Source organism: Tachyglossus aculeatus, chromosome 2 (genome assembly GCF_015852505.1).
Source record: "Tachyglossus aculeatus isolate mTacAcu1 chromosome 2, mTacAcu1.pri, whole genome shotgun sequence".
Lineage (NCBI taxonomy): Eukaryota > Metazoa > Chordata > Mammalia > Monotremata > Tachyglossidae > Tachyglossus > Tachyglossus aculeatus.
The window spans coordinates 129,856,826-129,875,778 of record NC_052067.1 but is presented as its reverse complement, the minus strand read 5'-3'; the positions used below and the strand labels follow the sequence as shown (position 1 = coordinate 129,875,778).

General features: G+C 44.5%; 1 protein-coding gene across 1 annotated transcript in view; it reads left to right on the top strand.

Annotated features, from left to right (window-relative positions):
- The window catches only part of MYCBP2 (MYC binding protein 2), a 404,370-nt gene that overhangs the window by 158,170 nt on the left and 227,247 nt on the right, over positions 1-18,953 (top strand). The window contains exons 13-16 of the mRNA XM_038763035.1: positions 4,748-4,912; positions 7,695-7,853; positions 12,393-12,597; positions 14,875-15,020. Of these exons, the coding sequence (XP_038618963.1) occupies positions 4,748-4,912; positions 7,695-7,853; positions 12,393-12,597; positions 14,875-15,020 (675 nt within the window). The remainder of the gene's footprint in view (positions 1-4,747; positions 4,913-7,694; positions 7,854-12,392; positions 12,598-14,874; positions 15,021-18,953) is intronic.

Sequence of the window (18,953 nt, the reverse complement as noted above, 5' to 3'; positions counted from 1 at the left end):
CTGTGCTCTATGTGCCACCCTGCTTCTCCAGTGTTATTCATATATTAATATCAAATGCCGTTGAGTCATTTCCGATTCATGGCTGCTCTATGGCTGGAACGTCCTATCTTCCTCCATATCCGTAACCTTGCTAACGGTTCTTCCATTATCATTGTTATGGTTATCCTAACATTAATCTTTGGTGTATTCTGTGATTACTAGTATATGATATATACTATATATATATATATATATATATATATATATAGATAGATAGATAGATAGATTATATAATGTATTCATTCAGTCAGTCATATTGAGTACTTACTGTGTGTAAAGCACTGTACTAAGCGCTTAGAAAGTACAGTACAACAATAGTGAGAGATAATCCCTCCTCACAACGGGATCACCGTCTAGACCGGGGGAAGACAGACATCAATACAAGAAAACAGGCATCAGTATAAATAAAAATAATTATAGATGTATACATATATACCATCCCAAAGCGTGGCTCAATGGAAAGAGCACGGGCTTTGGAGTCAGAGGTCATGGGTTCAAACCCCGGCTCTGCCAATTGTCAGCTGTGTGACTTTGGGCAAGTCACTTCACTTCTCTGGGCCTCAGTTACCTCATCTGTAAAATGGGGATGAAGACTGTGAGCCCCCCGTGGGACAACCTGATCACCTTGCAACCTCCCCAGCGCTTAGAACAGTGCTTTGCACATAGTAAGCGCTTAATAAATGCCATCATTATTATTATATATACATAAATGCTTTGGGGCAAGGAGCCGGGGGAAGAGCAAAGGGAGCGAGTTGTGGTGATGCAGAAGGGAGGGGGAGCTGAGGAAAAGCAGGGCTTAGTCCGGGAAGGCCTCTTGGAGGAGGTGTGCCTTCAGTAGGGCTTTGAAGCCGGGAAGTGTGATTGTCTGGCGGATTTGAGGAGGGAGGGCATTCCAGCCAGATGTAGGACATGGGCCCTGGGGCCCTGGGATCGGCAGCGAGACAGGAGAGATGGAGGCACAGTGGGAAGGTGCCCCAAACTGCCTGGATTCTTGAGTTCCTGCCATCTTTGCCATATGTTGCCAATTTGTACTTCCCAAGCGCTTAGTACAGTGCTCTGCATATAGTAAGCGCTCAATAAATACAATTGATGATGATGATGATGATCTTTTCTTGCACATGTGCTAGTGATTCATTACTTGCAAATCGAAGGGTCTTGCGCGGTGTGCCTTCTCTGTATCTGTGCGTGTCCACCTTAGGCACAGTCTCAAAGGAAAAGAATCAATCAATCAATCAATCAATCGTATTTATTGAGCGCTTACTATGTGCAGAGCACTGTACTAAGCGCTTGGAAAGTACAAATTGGCATCACATAGAGACAGTCCCTACCCAACAGTGGGCTCACAGTCTAAAAGAAGGGAGGAAGGTGGTGGGATGACCACGCGGAGAAATTAAAGAAAGATGAAAAGGATGGAGGAGAGTTGGTGTCCCCAAATAATAATAATTATATTAAAAAATAATTGTGGGAGCTCGTTATGGGCAGAGAATACCACTGTTATTGTTGTATTGTACTTTCCCAAGTGCTTAGTACGGTGGTTTGCACACAGTAAGCGGCAATAAATGCGACTGAATAAAGGCTAGCCATGTGCCAAGCACTTTACTGAGCACTGGGGTAGATACACAATAATCATGTCCCACACGAGGCTATTCTAAGAAGGAGGGAGAACAGGTATTGAATCACCAATTTGCAGGTGAGGGAACTGAGGCCCAGAGAAGTGAAGTGACTTGCCTAAGGTCACACAGTAGGTAAGTGGTGGAGCTGCAATTAATAATAATGGAATTTATTAAGCGCTTACTATGTGCAAAGCACTGTTTTAAGCGCTGGGGAGTTTACAAGGTGAGCAGTTGTCCCACGGGGGCTCACAGTCTTAATCCCCATTTTACAGATGAGGTAACTGAGGCCCAGAGAAGTGACTTGTCTAAAGTCACGCAGCTGACAGCGGAGTCGGGATTTGAACCCATGACTTCTGACTCCAAAGCCTGTGCTCTTTCCACTGAGCCACGCTGCTTCTCTGATGGGAGGGGGCTGAAAGAAATTGGAAGAAGCTGCTCCTCCAGCTTTTGGCTAGAAGTGAGGTAGGAGGGGAATGGCCAGGAAACTCCAAGTGACCTCCTGCTCCTTCCCAAGCAGAACAAAAGATGCCCTGGAAACCTTTGTTATTCCCCTCGGCCTAGCTGGCACTTGAAAGACACATGAGAACTCCAGCAAACACACAAAGTAGATGGCTTCTCCTGGAGAGAGAGTGAGAAGAGAGAGGGCATGCATGGAAGAGACAGAAAAGTGAGAGTTTGTTTGTGTTTGTGTGTGTGTGTGTGAGACAGAGACACACACAGAGAAGGAAAATAAATGAATCAATCATATTTACTTATTTATTTTAAAGCATTTATTAAGTGCTTACTATGTGCAAAGCACTGCTCTAAGCGCTGGGGAGGTTACAAGGTGATCCAGGTGTCCCATGGGGGGCTCACACTCTTTATCAGAGAAGCAGCGTGGCTCAGTGGAAAGAGCACGGGCTTTGGAGTCAGAGGTCATGGGTTCGAATCCTGACTCCGCCACATGTCTGCTGTGTGATCTTGGGCAAGTCACTTAACTTCTCTGGGCCTCAGTTATCTGTAAAATGGGGATTAAGACTGTGAGCCCCACATGGGACAACCTGATCACCCTGTATCCTTCCCAGCGCTTAGAACAGTGCTTTGCACATAGTAAGCACTTAACAAATGCCAATTATTATTATTATTATTATTATTAATCCCCATTTTTACAGATGAGGGAACTGAGGCCCAGAGAAGTGAAGTGACTTGCCCAGAGTCACACAGCTGACAGTCGGCGGAGCGGGGATTTGAACCCATGACCTCTGACTCCAAAGCCTGTGCTCTTTCCACTGAGCCACACTGCTTCTCTAAGTAAGCGCTCTATTCATTGAGCGCTTACTGTGTGCAGAGCACTGTACTAAGCGCTTGGAAGAGTACAACAGAATAAACGGACACATTCCCTGCCCACAATGACCTTGCAGTTTAGTGACAAGATTACAGTCATCATCATCATCATCATCAATCATATTTATTGAGCGCTTACTGTGTGCAGAGCACTGTACTAAGCGCTTGGGAAGTACAAGTTCGAGAGATGAGTGAGAAGGAGAGAATCAACTTGAAATTTTGAGGCCTGACTTCCTCTTGGGTCTGAAAAATCCTTGTCACTCTCCAGTCCGACCCTATTGTCTGTCCCACGTTGTAGTGGGAAACCTGTCCTCTTAGGGTGTGTAAAGGTGGGGGGAGCTGCCCAAAAGAATGATGATGATAATGATGATGATAATGGCATTTATTAAGCGCTTACTATGTGCAAAGCACTGTTCTAAGCGCTGGGGAGATTACAAGGTGATCAGGTTGTCCCACGGGGGACTCACCGTCTTAATCCCCATTTTATAGTTGAGGTAACTGAGGTGCAGAGAAGGTAAGGGACTTGCTCAAAGTCACCCAGCCGACAAGTGGTGGAGTGGGATTTGAACCCATGACCTCTGACTCCAAAGCCCGGGCTCTTTCCACTGAGCCACACTGCTTCTTTGCTACCCCATCCCCCTCCCTTGACCTCTCCTGCATGCCTGAGGGTCTGGGCACATTTAGCCTGATTTGCTTGTATCCACCCAAGTGCTTAGTACAGTGCTTAGCACTTAACAAATACCATAATCTTCATTATTATTTCTGTCCACGTGAGAGGGACAGGGCAAGAATCATCGATTCTAAAGTGATTCAGACAATAGTTTTAATGAAGAAAGACAAAACTAGAGGGGCATTAAAAAGTGGAGAGAGATTGAAAAAGAAAGGCAGTTTTTTTTTAAAAAAAAATGAAGGACCAAATAAAAGACTTTAAAATCCCATTAGAAAATATTTGAAATAAAAAAGAATAGGGGAAAGGGGTCAGGGAAAAGAGTAGGAGGAGTATCAGTCATGCCATAATTTTCTCCTTGTGAATAGATTTTTTTTTACTAATTAGAGGGGGGTTTTTTACAAATATTTCAAACCCATCTTATCAGTTTCAGTTCCCTTATTTTAGTTTTCTAAATGGAAGTGGTATCAAAGAGGTCATGGAAATATTTGAAATGGCTAGTATGAATTTCAGCATGTAGTTTAAAACTGTAAATGTATTTCTACTGAAGTGAAATGAATTCTTTGTTTTATTTTGAGTGCAGAGGATTGGAACCTCAAATATTTATGTTTCAGTTCGTGTGCTATAACTTATATTAATTCCTGTCTGATAAGGCATATGAAGTTATGAAGCAGCATTTATAAAATCCAAGAATTCTGAAAGTTTATTTAAAAATGCTTACATATGAAATAGTTTACTGGCCTTTTGTGCATGTAGGGAAAAATGGGCTCACTCCATTTTGTCGGTTAATGTCATTTCCTTTTTCTATTTAATTGTTTTGAAAGGTGATTCAGGAAGCTCTTGGTTTTTTTTCAGCAGATGAGTCATTTCTTTAGCAAGAGGGAAGGGACGGGGATCAGGTTTCAGTCCAACACACACATATATATTCACCTTAAAAACTATTTATTTTTTACGCTAGCTCGTCGTGTGACCTCCCATGGTGTGTCAACACTGAAAAATGTATCCACTTGGAAATGTGACCCCCTTTTTTCCTTTCAACTGTTTGCTTTCATTTGGAGGACCCACTTTTGCAAAATGCCTCTGAATTCAATTTTCTTTATTAAAGCTAAAAGCAGACGTCAGTCTAAGCCGTACAAGCCTAAAAAGATTATCAAGATGGAAGGAAAAATCGTGGTCTACACGGCGTGCAATAACGGAAGTAGTTCCGTAATTTCAAAAGATGGAGAACTCTATATGTTCGGAAAAGATGCCATTTACTCTGACAGTTCAAGTAAGTTGATACTTGTGTGTCATATTTTGCAGGTACGTGGTTTATCAGGGCCCTGTCTCGTCGGCCCGCTGTTATTTTTGTAGCATCAGCCCCAGGCTTGGATCACCTTCACAATACCCTTCGCGCTGTCTTTGCCGCAGAGCGTTGTTGGCGGCAGTCCAGGCACCAGCCTTACTTGTGTCACTCACATTTCTCGACACTTGCTACAATTCTGTCCTCTCTTCAGCTCGGCGCCATTACTTCTCCTCTTCTCTCCTTGGCCCCCCTGCTGCTTTTCCCCATCAATTATCCCAAACCTTCAGCTCCCTTTTGAGGCCCCCAGTATCTCCAACTCATCCCTTTTCCTGCCCCGATCATATTGCCAATAACTTTGTTAATAAAATTGAACCCATTAAGCATGCACTCCCCCAGATCTCATCCTCACTTCCACAATTCACTCCTACGTCCACTCTCCTATCCTTCCCGACTGTCTCTCAAGAGGAGATCTCACCTGCTGACAAAATGTATTCCACTGACCACAAACCTGCTCACCTCTTAAAAACATTTGCCCCTTGCTACTTCATGTCCTTACTGTCGTCCTCAGTCTCTCACATTCCCCAGCTCCATCCCCTCTGTCTTTAAACACGCTCAGGTATCGCTACTCTAAAAAAAAGATTTCTTTGAATCCAACTTTTCCCAGTGCTCTCAAGCTCTTGTCCCATCTCCTTCACTTCTACAGATCCCCATCTTGATCCAATATCCAACTCCATCCACCTGAGACAGCACTCTCTCTGTCATTCATTCATTCAACCATATTTATTGAGCGCTTACTGTGTGCAGAGAAGTGCACTAAGCGCTTGGAAAGTACAAGTTGGCAACATATAGAGACGGTCCCTACCCATCAACGGGCTCCCGGTCTCGAAGGGGGAGTCAAACAACAAAACAAAACATGTGGACAGGTGTCAAGTCATCAGAACAAATAGAATTAAAGCTAAATGCACATCAAATAGACCCTGTCACATCTGATAGACCCTTGATTTTATTCAGCAGTTTTCCATGTCAAAGATACTTACAAATCAGATTTAGAATTCAAATGCAGGGACTTACGTGGCCCATATTGGAGCTCACATGATCACAGACTCGATTGAAAAGACCCTAATACAAGTGGCTTTATATTTATTTCTACCTATTTAGTGTACATGGTCCTTTTTCTAGAAGAGGACCTTATTGGCAAAACCATGTCTACAGTTACATGGTTTATAGGTTTAAGGAATTACCAGAGTCTGTGTTTGCTCCCCTAACTGGAAACCCAGTAGGTATCACTTAGAAAATCTACATGGGAAACAAAACGGTGTTATTTTTTCCTTTAGATCTATTTAGCAGTCATTGTATACAGAGCACTGTTTTAAACACTTGGAAGAGGACTAGAGTTGGTAGATAAGATCCCTGTCCACAAGGAGTCTACAGTCTAGTCAGGGAGGCAGATGTTAAAATAATAATAATGATGGTATTTCTTAAGCGCTTACTATGTGCAAAGCACTGTTCTAAGCGCTGGGGGGTTACAAGGTGATAAGGTTGTCCCACGTGGGGCTCAGTCTTCATCCCCATTTTACAGATGAGGGAACTGAGACCCAGAGAAGTGAAGTGACTTGCGCAAAGTCACACAGCTCACAGTTGGCGAAGCCGGGATTTGAACCCATGACCTCTGACTCCCAAGCCCAGGCTCTGTCCACTGAGCCACGCTGCTTCTCTTGGGGAAGCGGCAAAGTACGAGTGTGGTAATAATAATAATTGTGGTATTTGTTAGGCTCTTTCTATGTGCCAGGCACTGTACTACATGCTGGGTTGGATGCAAGCAAGTTAGAATGGACACAGTCCCTGTCCCACATGGGGCTCACAGTCTTAATCCCCGTTTTGCAGATGAGGGAACTGAGGACCAGGGAAGTGAAGTGACTTGCCCAAGGTCACACAGCAGAGAAGTGGTGGGACCGGGATTAGAACCCAGGTCGTTCTGATTCTGAGAGGTATTGCTGAGAGGTTGGAGGTGGAGTGACTATCAAAGTACTTAACGGGTAGAGATCCAAGTATATAGGTGATGCTGAAGGGAGGCTGAATCGGGTGGGGAAATGAGGAGTTAATCAGGGAAGGCTTCATTGAAGGAGTTGTGAATTTAGTAGGGCTTTGAAGGTGGGGAGAGTGGTGGTCTGTTGGTTATGAAGCCAGATAAGATCGGGATCTGGAAGAGTCTAGTTGGCATTTAGTACCCTTAAACCCTTTTCCTTTGCTCAGTGTGGGTTCCCAGGGTCATTCATTCACTCGTATTTATTGAGCGCTTACTGTGTGCAGAGCACTGTACTGAGCGCTTGGAAAGTCCAATTCGGCATCTATTCATCTGCATCTATTCTGTTCCTCCTTGTGTGAACAATCAGACATCTGCATCTATTCTGTTTCTCCTTATTTAAACAGTCAGACTTCTAACTATCTAATCTCTCTCTCCTTCCCTTCAGACATTAAGCTTACCTCTGGAATTCTCCATTTGTAGTTTCCTTTTCTCTAGGAAATGTCTTTTGAAAACCTACTGGGTTTTAGGCCCCTCTCCGTATTGCATTTTATTTATACTGTTGGCCCATCTCGGAGTCCCTTCGTTCCTATCAGGCAACCGTGTTCAAAGTTCATGTTCAGAAGTCTTTTTAAAAAGTCCAGTATTTGAAGGTCAAGAGTACTTACCATTGATTTTTTTTTTACTGCTCAACTTTTGAAGGAGCCAGAAATGTTTCTGACCAGATACGTTGTTTTCTTCCAGGTTTAGTAACGGATTTGAAAGGCCATTTTGTGACTCAGGTAGCCATGGGCAAAGCTCATACTTGTGTTTTGATGAAGAATGGGGAAGTTTGGACTTTTGGTGTCAACAACAAAGGGCAGTGTGGGCGAGACACCGGCTCCATGAGCCAAGGAGGAAAAGGTAAATAATTACTTATTTTTTGACAAAAAAAAAAAAAATAACAAAAATGAAAGCGAAATCAGGTAGCTTGTGGTGAAAGTGCTCATATTTGAATTTTAGTTTTGGGGTTTTTTTTGGCTAAACATGAACATCAGGTAATTTCTCCAGGTGTTACCCATGACTACAAAACTGGGCTTCCTGGAAAGGCTGTTGGGGATGAGGGAAGAGGACGGGATAGGGGAGAATGTGACAACCAAGGAATTGGATTATCTCCAGTAATTGGACATAACTTTAGGGCTTTGTGACGACTCACCTCTTCCAGGAGGCCTTCCCAGACTGAGCCCCTTCCTTCCTCTCCCCCTTGTCCCCCTCTCCATCCCCCCCATCTTACCTCCTTCCTTTCCCCACAGCACCTGTATATATGTATATATGTTTGTACATATTTTTTACTCTATTTATTTATTTTATTTGTACATATCTATTCTATTTATTTTATTTTGTTAGTATGTTTGGTTTTGTTCTCTGTCTCCCACTTTTAGACTGTGAGCCCACTGTTGGGTAGGGACTGTCTCTATATGTTGCCAATTTGTACTTCCCAAGTGCTTAGTACAGTGCTCTGCACATAGTAAGCGCTCAATAAATACGATTGATGATGATGATGATGACTCTCTGCTGTAAGTGTGCAAACAGTGCAGGTTGTACGCTTGCGGTGCTTGTATTGTGACATGGCAACAACCTGAGGTTTACCTGTTGTTGCTATATATAATAGCATTTGTTAAGCACTTTTTCTGTCAAGCACTATACCAGGCATTGGGGTAGATACAAGCTAATCAGGTTGGACGCTTTTGCTGTCTCACGTAATAATGACAATATGTTATGTAATATTATATATCATATTATAATATTATTGTGGTACATAATAATAATACCAATGATGGTATTTGTTAAGCGCTTACTATGTGCAAGCACTGTTCTAAGCACTGGGGAGTTTACAAGGTGATCAGGTTGTCCCAACGGGGGCTCCCCGTTGTAATCCCCATTTTACAGATGAGGTAACTAAGGCACAGAGAAGTTAAGTGACTTGCCCAAAGTCACACAGCTGACAGTTGGCAGAGCCAGGATTTGAACCCATGACCCCTGACTCCAAAGCCCGGGCTCTTTCCACTGAGCCACACTGCTTCTCTAAATGTTTCACGTGCGTTGGCCGGTTAAGCTCTTAACTGTGTGCCAGGCACTGTTCTAAGCTCTGAGGTAGAGACAGATTCATTCATTCATTGTCATATTTATTAATCGTTTACTGTGTGCAGAGCACTGTACTAAGCGCTTGGGAGAGTACAATGCAACCATGAACGGCCACATTCCCTGCCCACAACGAGCTGGTTGAACACAGTCCCTATCCCACATGGGGATCACACTCTTAATCCACATTTTACAGATGAGGTAACCGAGGCCTAGAGAAGTTGTTACTTTCCCACATGGAGCTTGCAGTCAAAGTAAGAAGGAGAACGTGTATTATCTTTGATAATAGTAATTTGACAGCCACATCTTCATTTCATTGTATCTTTTGGGGGTTTGTAGGCTCTACAAAAAACAATGTGTTTCCCAGCTGAATTTCTCAGTCTACTTAAACATAGTCTTAAGATGTGACTTGTTATATCCTGGGTCTTGAATCCAGAACCACACCACAGTATGGCAACTGCAACTGAAGTGGCACATTGGGGTAAATTAGTTCCCAGGTTTCAAGGCGGGAGAAATCGATTCACAGTCGCTCAACCCATTTTTAAACCGTCACCGAAATGGAAGGTATAAAATCGAAGGTACAGAACAAAGGCCAATGCCAGATCCAAAAGTTTGCGCTGCCCTAATCGTACAAGGGGTCAGTCAGTAAGTACACAGACTTCCAAAAACACATAAGCAAATATAAGTCTGCAAGACAAACATTCTGGTTCGCACCCAAGCTCTCTTGGAACTGAGCATAATTCACTGCAGTCGTAGCCAATTAGGAGAATGTGGGAAGAGAACAAGGGAGGAGAAAGAGAGAGGAATCCACTTGTCGTGATTTTAAAGCTCTGGCCAGATTTCTTACAGTCTCCTCATTCTTCCAGATGGCTCCTATCTCCTCCCAGAGGATTTTGAGAAATTTATTCTGTAGTTCCTAGGAGGGAGGATTCCTGGAGCATAGTAGCTGTCCTTTTTTTTTCTTTGATTAGATGAAAATGGAATTTTGATTGGATGGAAACCCATAGTCCTTTCATGTAGTATGGGAAGTGTATTGTTTTTTCATCCTAGTATTCCATTCTAGGTATAGGTGCTACTTTTTAGTTCCCAGGCATAATATTCTATTATTCAAGATAGTTGGGACCAAAGAATTGACCCCGATGAAGCCGGAGAGGTGGAGATTCTCCTTGCCCCTCTCCCTTTCTCTCTTCCCTGTTTTCTCCCCTAAGATGATGGGGTAGGGTCCATTTACCTACTAGACTGTGAGCCCGCTGTTGGGTAGGGACTGTCTCTATGTGTTGCCGACTTGTACTTCCCAAGCGCTTAGTACAGTGCTCTGCACACAGTAAGCGCTCAATAAATATGATTGATTGATTGATTGATTGATTTACCTCTTTAAGTACTGGTCTGGTTTCTGTTCACCACTCTGGTGAGGGAGAAGTGGGTGAGAGAGGTATGTTGGACTGCTAGGGGCAATTCTCTTTTTTGCCCAGTTGAGAATGCTGCTATGGCAGGAGCGCTTTCTTCACTGACTTCTGTAATATTCACCATGATATATGTTGGGAGGTGAGAACAACCAATAAGCCCTCTGCCCCCTCCCCACTTAGCGTGATGCTCCTGAGGTGGCCTAGTGAATAGATCACGGGCCCAGGAGTCAGAAGGACCTGGTTCCTAATCCCAGCTCTTGCACTTGTCCGCTGTATTACTTTAGGCAAGTCACGTCACTTCTCTGTGCCTCAGTCGCCTCATCTGTAAAATGGGGGTTAAGACCGTGAGCCCCTTGTGGGAAATGGACTGGTTAGCTTGTATCTATCCCAGCGCTTAGTATGGTGCCAGACACATAGTAAGCGTTTAACATATACCACAAAATAAAAAAAATTATAAAAAAATGCTCCTCCCAGAACCCTATTTATTTCTCTGATCATAGTAGGATATGAGGTGTAAGCGCTGTGATTAGCCAACTACCTTGGCAGCTTGGCAAATTTAGTTGATGATTCCTTTTTAAATACTACTCCCCCAATCAGTCAGTCGTATTTATTTAGTGTTTACTGTGTGCAGAGCTCTGTAGTAAGCTCTTGGGAGAGCAGAATACAAGAGAATTAGCAGATATGTTCCCTGCCCACAATGAGTTTACAGTCTAGAGGTGGAGACAGACGTCGATATCAATAGATAATTCATAATATGTAATTTAAAGATGTCACACAAGTGCTGTGGGGTTTGGAGTGGGGGAAATATCAAATTTCCAAAGTCACAGATCGAAGAGTATAGATGACACAGAAGGGAGAGCGAGCCAGGGTAAAGTGAGCTTAATCGGGAAGCCCTCATGGAGGAGATAATAATAATAATGATAATGAATGTATTTGTTAAGCACTTACTACGTGCAAAGCACTGTTCTAAGCGCTGGGAAGGTTACAAGATGATCAGGTTGTCTCACGGGGGGCTCACATTTTAATCCCCATTTTACAGATGAGGGAACTGAGGCACAGAGAAGTTAAGTGACTTGCCCAAAGTCACACAGCTTTGATTTGAACCCATGGCCTCTGACTCCAAAGCCCGTGCTCTTTCCACTGAGCTACGCTGCTTCTCATGCTTTGAAGTAATGCTTTGAATGTTGGGAGAGTGGTGATCTGGAGTATATTGAGGGGGATGATAATAATAATAATAATTATGGTATGTTTTAAGCACTTACACTATGCCAGGTACTGTACTAAGCGCTGGAGTGGATACAAGCAAATCGGGTTAGACACAGTCCCTGTCCCACGTGGGGCTCACAGTCTCAATCCCCATTATAATAATAATAATAATTATGGCATTTATTAAGCGCTTACTAAGTCTCAATCCCCATTATAATAATAATAATAATTATGGCATTTATTAAGTGCTTACTATGTGCAAAGCACTGTTCTAAGTGCTGGGGAGGTTACAAGGTGATCAGGTTGTCCCACGGGGGGCTCACAGTCTTAATCCCCATTTTACAGATGAGGTCACTGAGGCACAGAGAAGTTAAGTGACTTGCCCAAGGTCACACAGCAGACAGGTGTCGGAGTCGGAATTAGAACCCATGACCTTATGACTTTTAGGCCCGTGCTCTATTAGGCCATCCTGAGTTCCAGGCTAGGGGAAGAACATGGGAAAGGGGTGGGCGGTGAGATAGATGAGATTGGGGCACCATGAGTAAGCTGGCACTAGAGGAGCAGAGCGCGTGGGCTGGATTGTAGTAGGAGAGTAGTGAGGTGAGGTAGGAGGGGGCAAGCTGATTGAGGGCTTTAAAGGAGTTTCTGTGTCCCCAAAAGAGGAATAAATTATTTAGAGGGTTTTTTTTTTCCCTACTGTCCAAACTAGGTTTTGGAGTTGAAAACATGGCAACAGCAATGGATGAAGATCTAGAAGAAGAGCTGGATGAAAAAGATGAGAAATCTATGATGTGCCCGCCAGGCATGCATAAATGGAAACTGGAGCAGTGCATGGTGTGTACTGTCTGTGGAGACTGCACCGGTTATGGAGCCTCCTGTGTTAGTAGCGGACGTCCGGAGAGAGTTCCCGGAGGGTAAGGAAAGAACCTCTAGTGGGAAAACCTGGTTGGCTATGCTCAGGAGAGGTGCTCTCTTGGAAACAGTCAGGATGGCCTAGTGGAAAGAGCATAAGCAAAAATCTCCAGTGGCTACCAATCAACCTACGCATCAGGCAGAAACTCCTCACCCTGGGCTTCGAGGCTGTCCATCCATCCCCTTGCCCCCTCCTACCTCACCTCCCTTCTCTCCTTCTCCAGCCCAGCCCACACCCTCCGCTCCTCTGCCGCTAATCTCCTCACCAGGCCTCGTTCTCGCCTGTCCCACCATCGACCCCCGGCTCACGTCCTCCCCCTGGCCCGGAATGGCCTCCCTCTGCACATCGGCCAAGCCAGCTCTCTTCCTCCCTTCAAAGCCCTACTGAGAGTTCACCTCCTCCAGGAGGCCTTCCCAGACTGAACCTCTCCTTCCTCTCCCCATCCCCCCTGCCCTACCTCCTTCCCCTCCCCACGGCACCTGTATATATGTTTGTACCGCTTTATTACTCTATTTTACTTGTACATATTTACTATTCTATTTATTTTGTTTTGTTAATATGTTTGGTTTTGTTGTCTGTCTCCCCCTTCTAGACTGTGAGCCCGCTGTTGGGTAGGGACCGTCTCTATATGTTGCCAACTTGTTCTTCCCAAGCGCTTAGTACAGTGCTCTGCACACAGTAAGCGCTCAATAAATACGATTGATGATATGTTGCCAGCTTGTTCTTCCCAAGCGCTTAGTACAGTGCTCTGCACACAGTAAGCGCTCAATAAATACGATTGATGATGATATGTTGCCAACTTGTTCTTCCCAAGCGCTTAGTACAGTGCTCTGCACGCAGTAAGCGCTCAATAAATACGATTGAATGAATGAATCTATCTTCACTACTTTTTGAGCCACATCCTCACCCTACCTGTTTAAGGAGTTCCCTGGCTCCTTCCTCTTAGCATTATCAGTTGCATTTATCGAGCTCTCACTGTGTGCAGAGTAGGGCTCACAATCTTAGTGTGGGGGGGCAAGCACATGAGAGATAATAATAATAATAATAATAATGATAGTAATTATGGTATTTGTTAAGCGTATACTATCTGCCAGGCACTGTACTAAGGTCTGGGGTGGATCCAAGCAAATCCGACTGGACACAGTCTCTGTCCCACGGAGGGTTCACAGTCTTCATCCCCATTTTACAGATGAGGTAACTCAGGGACAGTGAAGTGAAGTGGCTTGCCCAAGGAGCCCGCACAGCAGACAAGTGGTGGAGCCGGAATTAGAACCCATGACCTTCCGACTCCCAAGCCCGTTTATGCATTCAGTTGTATGTATTGAGTGCTTACTGTGTGCAAAGCGCTTGGGCAAGTACAGTACAACAGTACTACTGAGTTGGTAGACATGTTCCCTGCCCTTTTAGACTGTGAGCCCAATGTTGGGTAGGGACTGTCTCTATATGTTGCCAATTTGTACTTCCCAAGCGCTTAGTACAGTGCTCTGCACATAGTAAGCGCTCAATAAATATGATTGATTGATTGATTGATTGCCCTCAACAAGCTTATAGTCCAGAGGACTGTACTTTTAGCCTTTTACTGTTACAATCTTGCATGCATTTGGTAATTTTTTTCCTTTCTGTGTCTACCTGCCCCCTTTTGCACTCTGAGTTACCGCGGTCCGTGCATTTTCCCCAGAGCCACGTACAGTGCTTTGTTCATTTTAGTCCTTCAGGAAATGTTCAGGTGCTAGAATTGTTCCTATTTTAAAACGTGCATATTTATACCATCTTGAGGGACGGGAGGGGAGAGGGGAATGCGGGAGAGGAAACGAGTCCAGGAACAGCGAAAGGCTTGGGGGAGGCCAACTGTCATGGGGCTTTTGAGGAAAATAATAATATTCTATAATTCAATAAATCTATTTTGATGGTATTGACACCTGTCTACTCGTTTCGTTGTCTGTCTCCTCCCTTCTAGACAGCGAGCCCATTGTTGGGTAGGGACCGGCTCTATTTGTTCATTCATTCACTCAATCATATTTATTGAGCGCTTACTGTGTGCAGAGCACTGTACTAAGCGCTTGGGAAGTTCAAGTCGGCAACATATAGAGACGGTCCCTACCCAACAACGAGCCAATTTGTACTTCCCAAGCGCTTAGTCCAGTGCTCTGCACACAGTAAGCTCTTAATATATGTGATCGAATGAATGAATGAATGCTCAGGATTTACCTACGTCTTTGTTCTCAGTACAGATTGCGGTGAAATTACCCTCTTTTTTTCCTTTTTTTTTTTTTTTTAGGATCTGTGGCTGTGGCTCTGGGGAGTCTGGCTGTGCTGTTTGTGGGTGTTGCAAAGCCTGTGCAAGAGAGTTGGATGGCCAAGAGGCAAGGCAAAGAGGAATTCTTGATGCCGTGAAGGAGATGATCCCTTTAGATCTCCTTTTAGGTAGGGGTGATTTCGTTGGGTCTTCATTCAGCACATACCCTGTGCTGAGCCGTGGGTTAAGGGCTGGGGAAAATTCAGATTAAAATGAAAACAGTTGGGGTGCAGTACTGGCCCTTGGGGGCTTGCAATTGAAGTGTGGGAGGGCAAGCACATAAAAAATGGAAAGGGCCATTCATTCATTCATTCATTTTTTTATGGCATTTATTAAGCGCTTACTATGTGCAAAGCACTGTTCTAAGCGCTGGGGAGGTTACAAGGTGATCAGGTTGTCCCACGGGGGGCTCACAGTCTTAATCCCCATTTTACATTCATTCATTCATTCATTTGTATTTATTGAGCACTTACTGTGTGCAGAGCACTGTACTAAGCACTTGGGAAGTACAAGTTGGCAACATATAGAGGCGGTCCCTACCCAACAACGGGCTCACAGTCTAGAAGGGGAAGACAGACAGCAAAACAAAACATGTGGACAGGTGTCAAGTCATCAGAACAAATAGAATTAAAGCTAAATGCACATCATGAACAAAATAAATAGAATAGTAAATATGTACAAGTAAATAGAGTAATGAATCTGTACAAACATATATACAGGTGCTGTGGGGAGGGGAAGGAGGTAGGGCAGGTGGGATGGGGAGGAGGAGAGGAAAATGAGGGAACTGAGGCATAGGAAGTGAAGTGACTTGCCCAAGGTCACACAGCTGACAATTGACGGAGCTGGGATTTGAACCCATGACCTCTGACTCCAAAGCCCGGGCTCTTTTCACTGAGCCACGCTGCTTCTCTGTTGAGTGCTTACTGTATGCAAAGCATTGTACTAAGCTCTTGGGAGAGTGCAGTACAACAACGGACAGATTCCCTGCCCACAATGAGCTCACAGTCTAGAAGGGGAGACAGACCTTAATACACATAAATAAATAAATTACAGGTATGTACACATGTGCTGTGGGGCTGGGAGGGAGGATGAATGAAGGGAGCCAAGTCGGTGACGCAGAAGGGAGTGGGAGAAGAGGAGAGGAGGGCTTAGTTAAGGAAGGCTTCTTGGAGGAGATGGGCCTTCAATAAGGCTTTGAAGTGGGGGAGAGCAATTATAATAATAATAATAATAATAATAATAATAATAATGGTATTTGTTAAGTGCTTACTACGTGCAAAGCACTGTTCTAAGCGCTGGGGTGGTTACAAGGTGATCAGGTTGTCCCAATTATCTGTCTGATATGAGGAGGGAGGGCGTTCCAGGCCTGAGGTAAGATGTGGGTGAGATTTTAGTGGCGAGATAGAGGAGAAAATGAGCACTCGAGGAGCTAAGTGTGCAGGCTGGGTTGGAGTAAGAGAGTAACAAGGTGAGTTAGGAGGGGGCAAGGGGATTAAGAGTTTTAAAGTCACTGGTGAGGAGTTTTTGTTTGATGCAGAGGCGGATGGGCAACCACTGGAGGTTCTCGAGGAGCGGGGAAACATAATCTGAGTGTTTTTGAAGGAAAATGATCCAGACAGCATAAGGGAAGCAGCGTAGCTCAGTGGAAAGAGCCCGGGCTTTGGAGTCGGAGGTCATGGGTTCAAATCCCACCTCTGCCAATTGTCAGCTGTGTGACTCTGGGCAAGTCACTTCACTTCTCTGTGCCTCAGTTCCCTCATCTGTAAAATGGGGATTAAGACTGGGAGCCCCACGTGGGACAAACTGATCACCTTGCGTACCCCTAACGCTTAGAACAGTGCTTTGCACATAGTAAGCGCTTAACAAATACCACTGTTATAAGGGAGTATGGACTGGAGCAGGGAGAGACAGGAGGCAGGGAGGTCAGCAAAGGGGACTGGTACAGTAATCAAGGCGGGCTAGGGTAAGTGCTTGCATTGATGTGGCAGCAGTTTGGATGGAGAGGAAGGGGTGGTTGGGGCTCATCGGACTCACAGCCTTAACCCCGCTTTACCGATGAGGGAACCGAGGCATAGAAAAGTGAAGTGACTCGCCCAAGGTCACACAGATGACAAGTGGTGGAGGCAGGATTAGAACCCAGCTCCTCCTGATTCCTAGGCCTGAACTCTATCCACTAGGCCACCCTGCTTCTCACGTCAAGGGAACGTGTCTACCAACTCTGTTACATTGTACTCTCCCAAGTGCTTATAATAATAATAATGATGATGATGGCATTTGTTAAGCGCTTACTATGTGCAAAGCACTGTTCTAAGCGTAGTGGATAGAGCGTGGACCGGGGTTCTAGTCCTGGCGTTTCCTCATGTCTGCTTTGTGACCTTGGTTAAGTCACTTCACTTCTCTGGGCTTCAGTTACCTCATCTGTAAAATCAATCAATCAATCGTATTTATTGAGCGCTTACTGTGTGCAGAGCACTGTACTAAGCGCTTGGGAAGTACAAGTTGGCAACATATACAGTCCCTACCCAACAATCAATCAATCAATCGTATTTATTGAGCGCTTCGTGTGTGCAGAGCACTGTACTAAGCACTTGGGAAGTACAAGTTGGCAACATAGAGAGACAGTCCCTACCGAACAGTGGGCTCACAGTCTAGAAGGGGGAGACGGAGAACAAAAGCAAACATCTTAACAAAATAAAATAAATAGGATAGATATGTACAAGTAAAATAGAGTAATAAATATGTACAAACATATATACATATATACAGGTGCTGTGGGGAAAGGAAGGAGGTAAGACAGGGGGGATGGAGAGGGACGAGGGGGAGAGGAAGGAGGGGGCAAATAGAATAAATACGTACAAATAAAATAAATAGACTAATCCATACAAACATCTATCGATCTATCCAGGTGCTGTGGGGAGGGGAAGGAGGTAATCAATCAATCAATCATATTTATTACAGTGGGCTCACAGTCTAGAAGGGGGAGACAGAGAACAAATCCAAATGTATTAACAAAGTAAAATAAATAGAATAGATATGTACAAGTAAAATAAATAGAGTAATAATAAATAAATAGAGCAATAAATGGGAATTAAGAGTGCGAGCCCCATGTGGGACAGGGTTTTGTCCAACCTGCATAACTTGTATCTACCCCAGTGCTTACAACAGGTCTAGGCACAAGGTGCTTAACAAGTACCATAATTATTATTATTATAGTGCTCTGCACGCGGTAAACACTCAATAAATGGGATGGGTTGATGGATCGACTGATTGGGAAATGAGTCCACGGAGGGAACTGCACCCCTGCCAGACCTCAGTCCTTTCCTCAGCCTTCCCAGCCCTCCAGTCGTTCTGTTACTGGGAATACAGGTTCTGCTGCCTCAGCTTCTCCTGCAGGGACTGGGTTGGTCGGGGAGGAGACACTGCTGGATTGTTTATTTTTTGATTGCATTTAAGTGCCAGGCACCTCCTCAGCATGGGGTACTTACAAGCTAATCAGGTTGGCTAAAGTCCATGTCCCACATGAGGCCTTCTGACTTAATCCCATTTTCCAGGTGAAGTAACTGAGGCCCAGAGAGTTATAATGATCATTATTGCGGTATTTGTTAAGCACTTCCTATGTGCCAAACACTTTTCTAAGCCCTGGGGCTCCCTTCTAGACTGTGAGCCCACTGTTGGGTAGGGACTGTCTCTATATGTTGCCAACTTGGACTTCCCAAGCGCTTAGTACAGTGCTCTGCACACAGTAAGCGCTCAATAAATACGATTGAGCAGGTTGTCCCATGTGGGACTCTCAGTCTTAATCCCCATTTTACAGATGAGGTAACTGAGGCCCAGAGAAATTAAGTGGCTTGCCCAAGGTCACACAGCAGACAAGTGGCAGAGGCGGGATTAGAACTCACATCCTCTGATTTCCAAGCCTGCGCTCTTTCCAGTAAGCCACGCTGCTTCTCGAAGGGACTTGTTCAAGGTCACCCAGCAGACAGATGGTGGAACTGGGATTACGTACAAGATGGGGTTTTGTTTTTGTTTTTATTATCTTCATTCTACTAAAAATGTGAGTA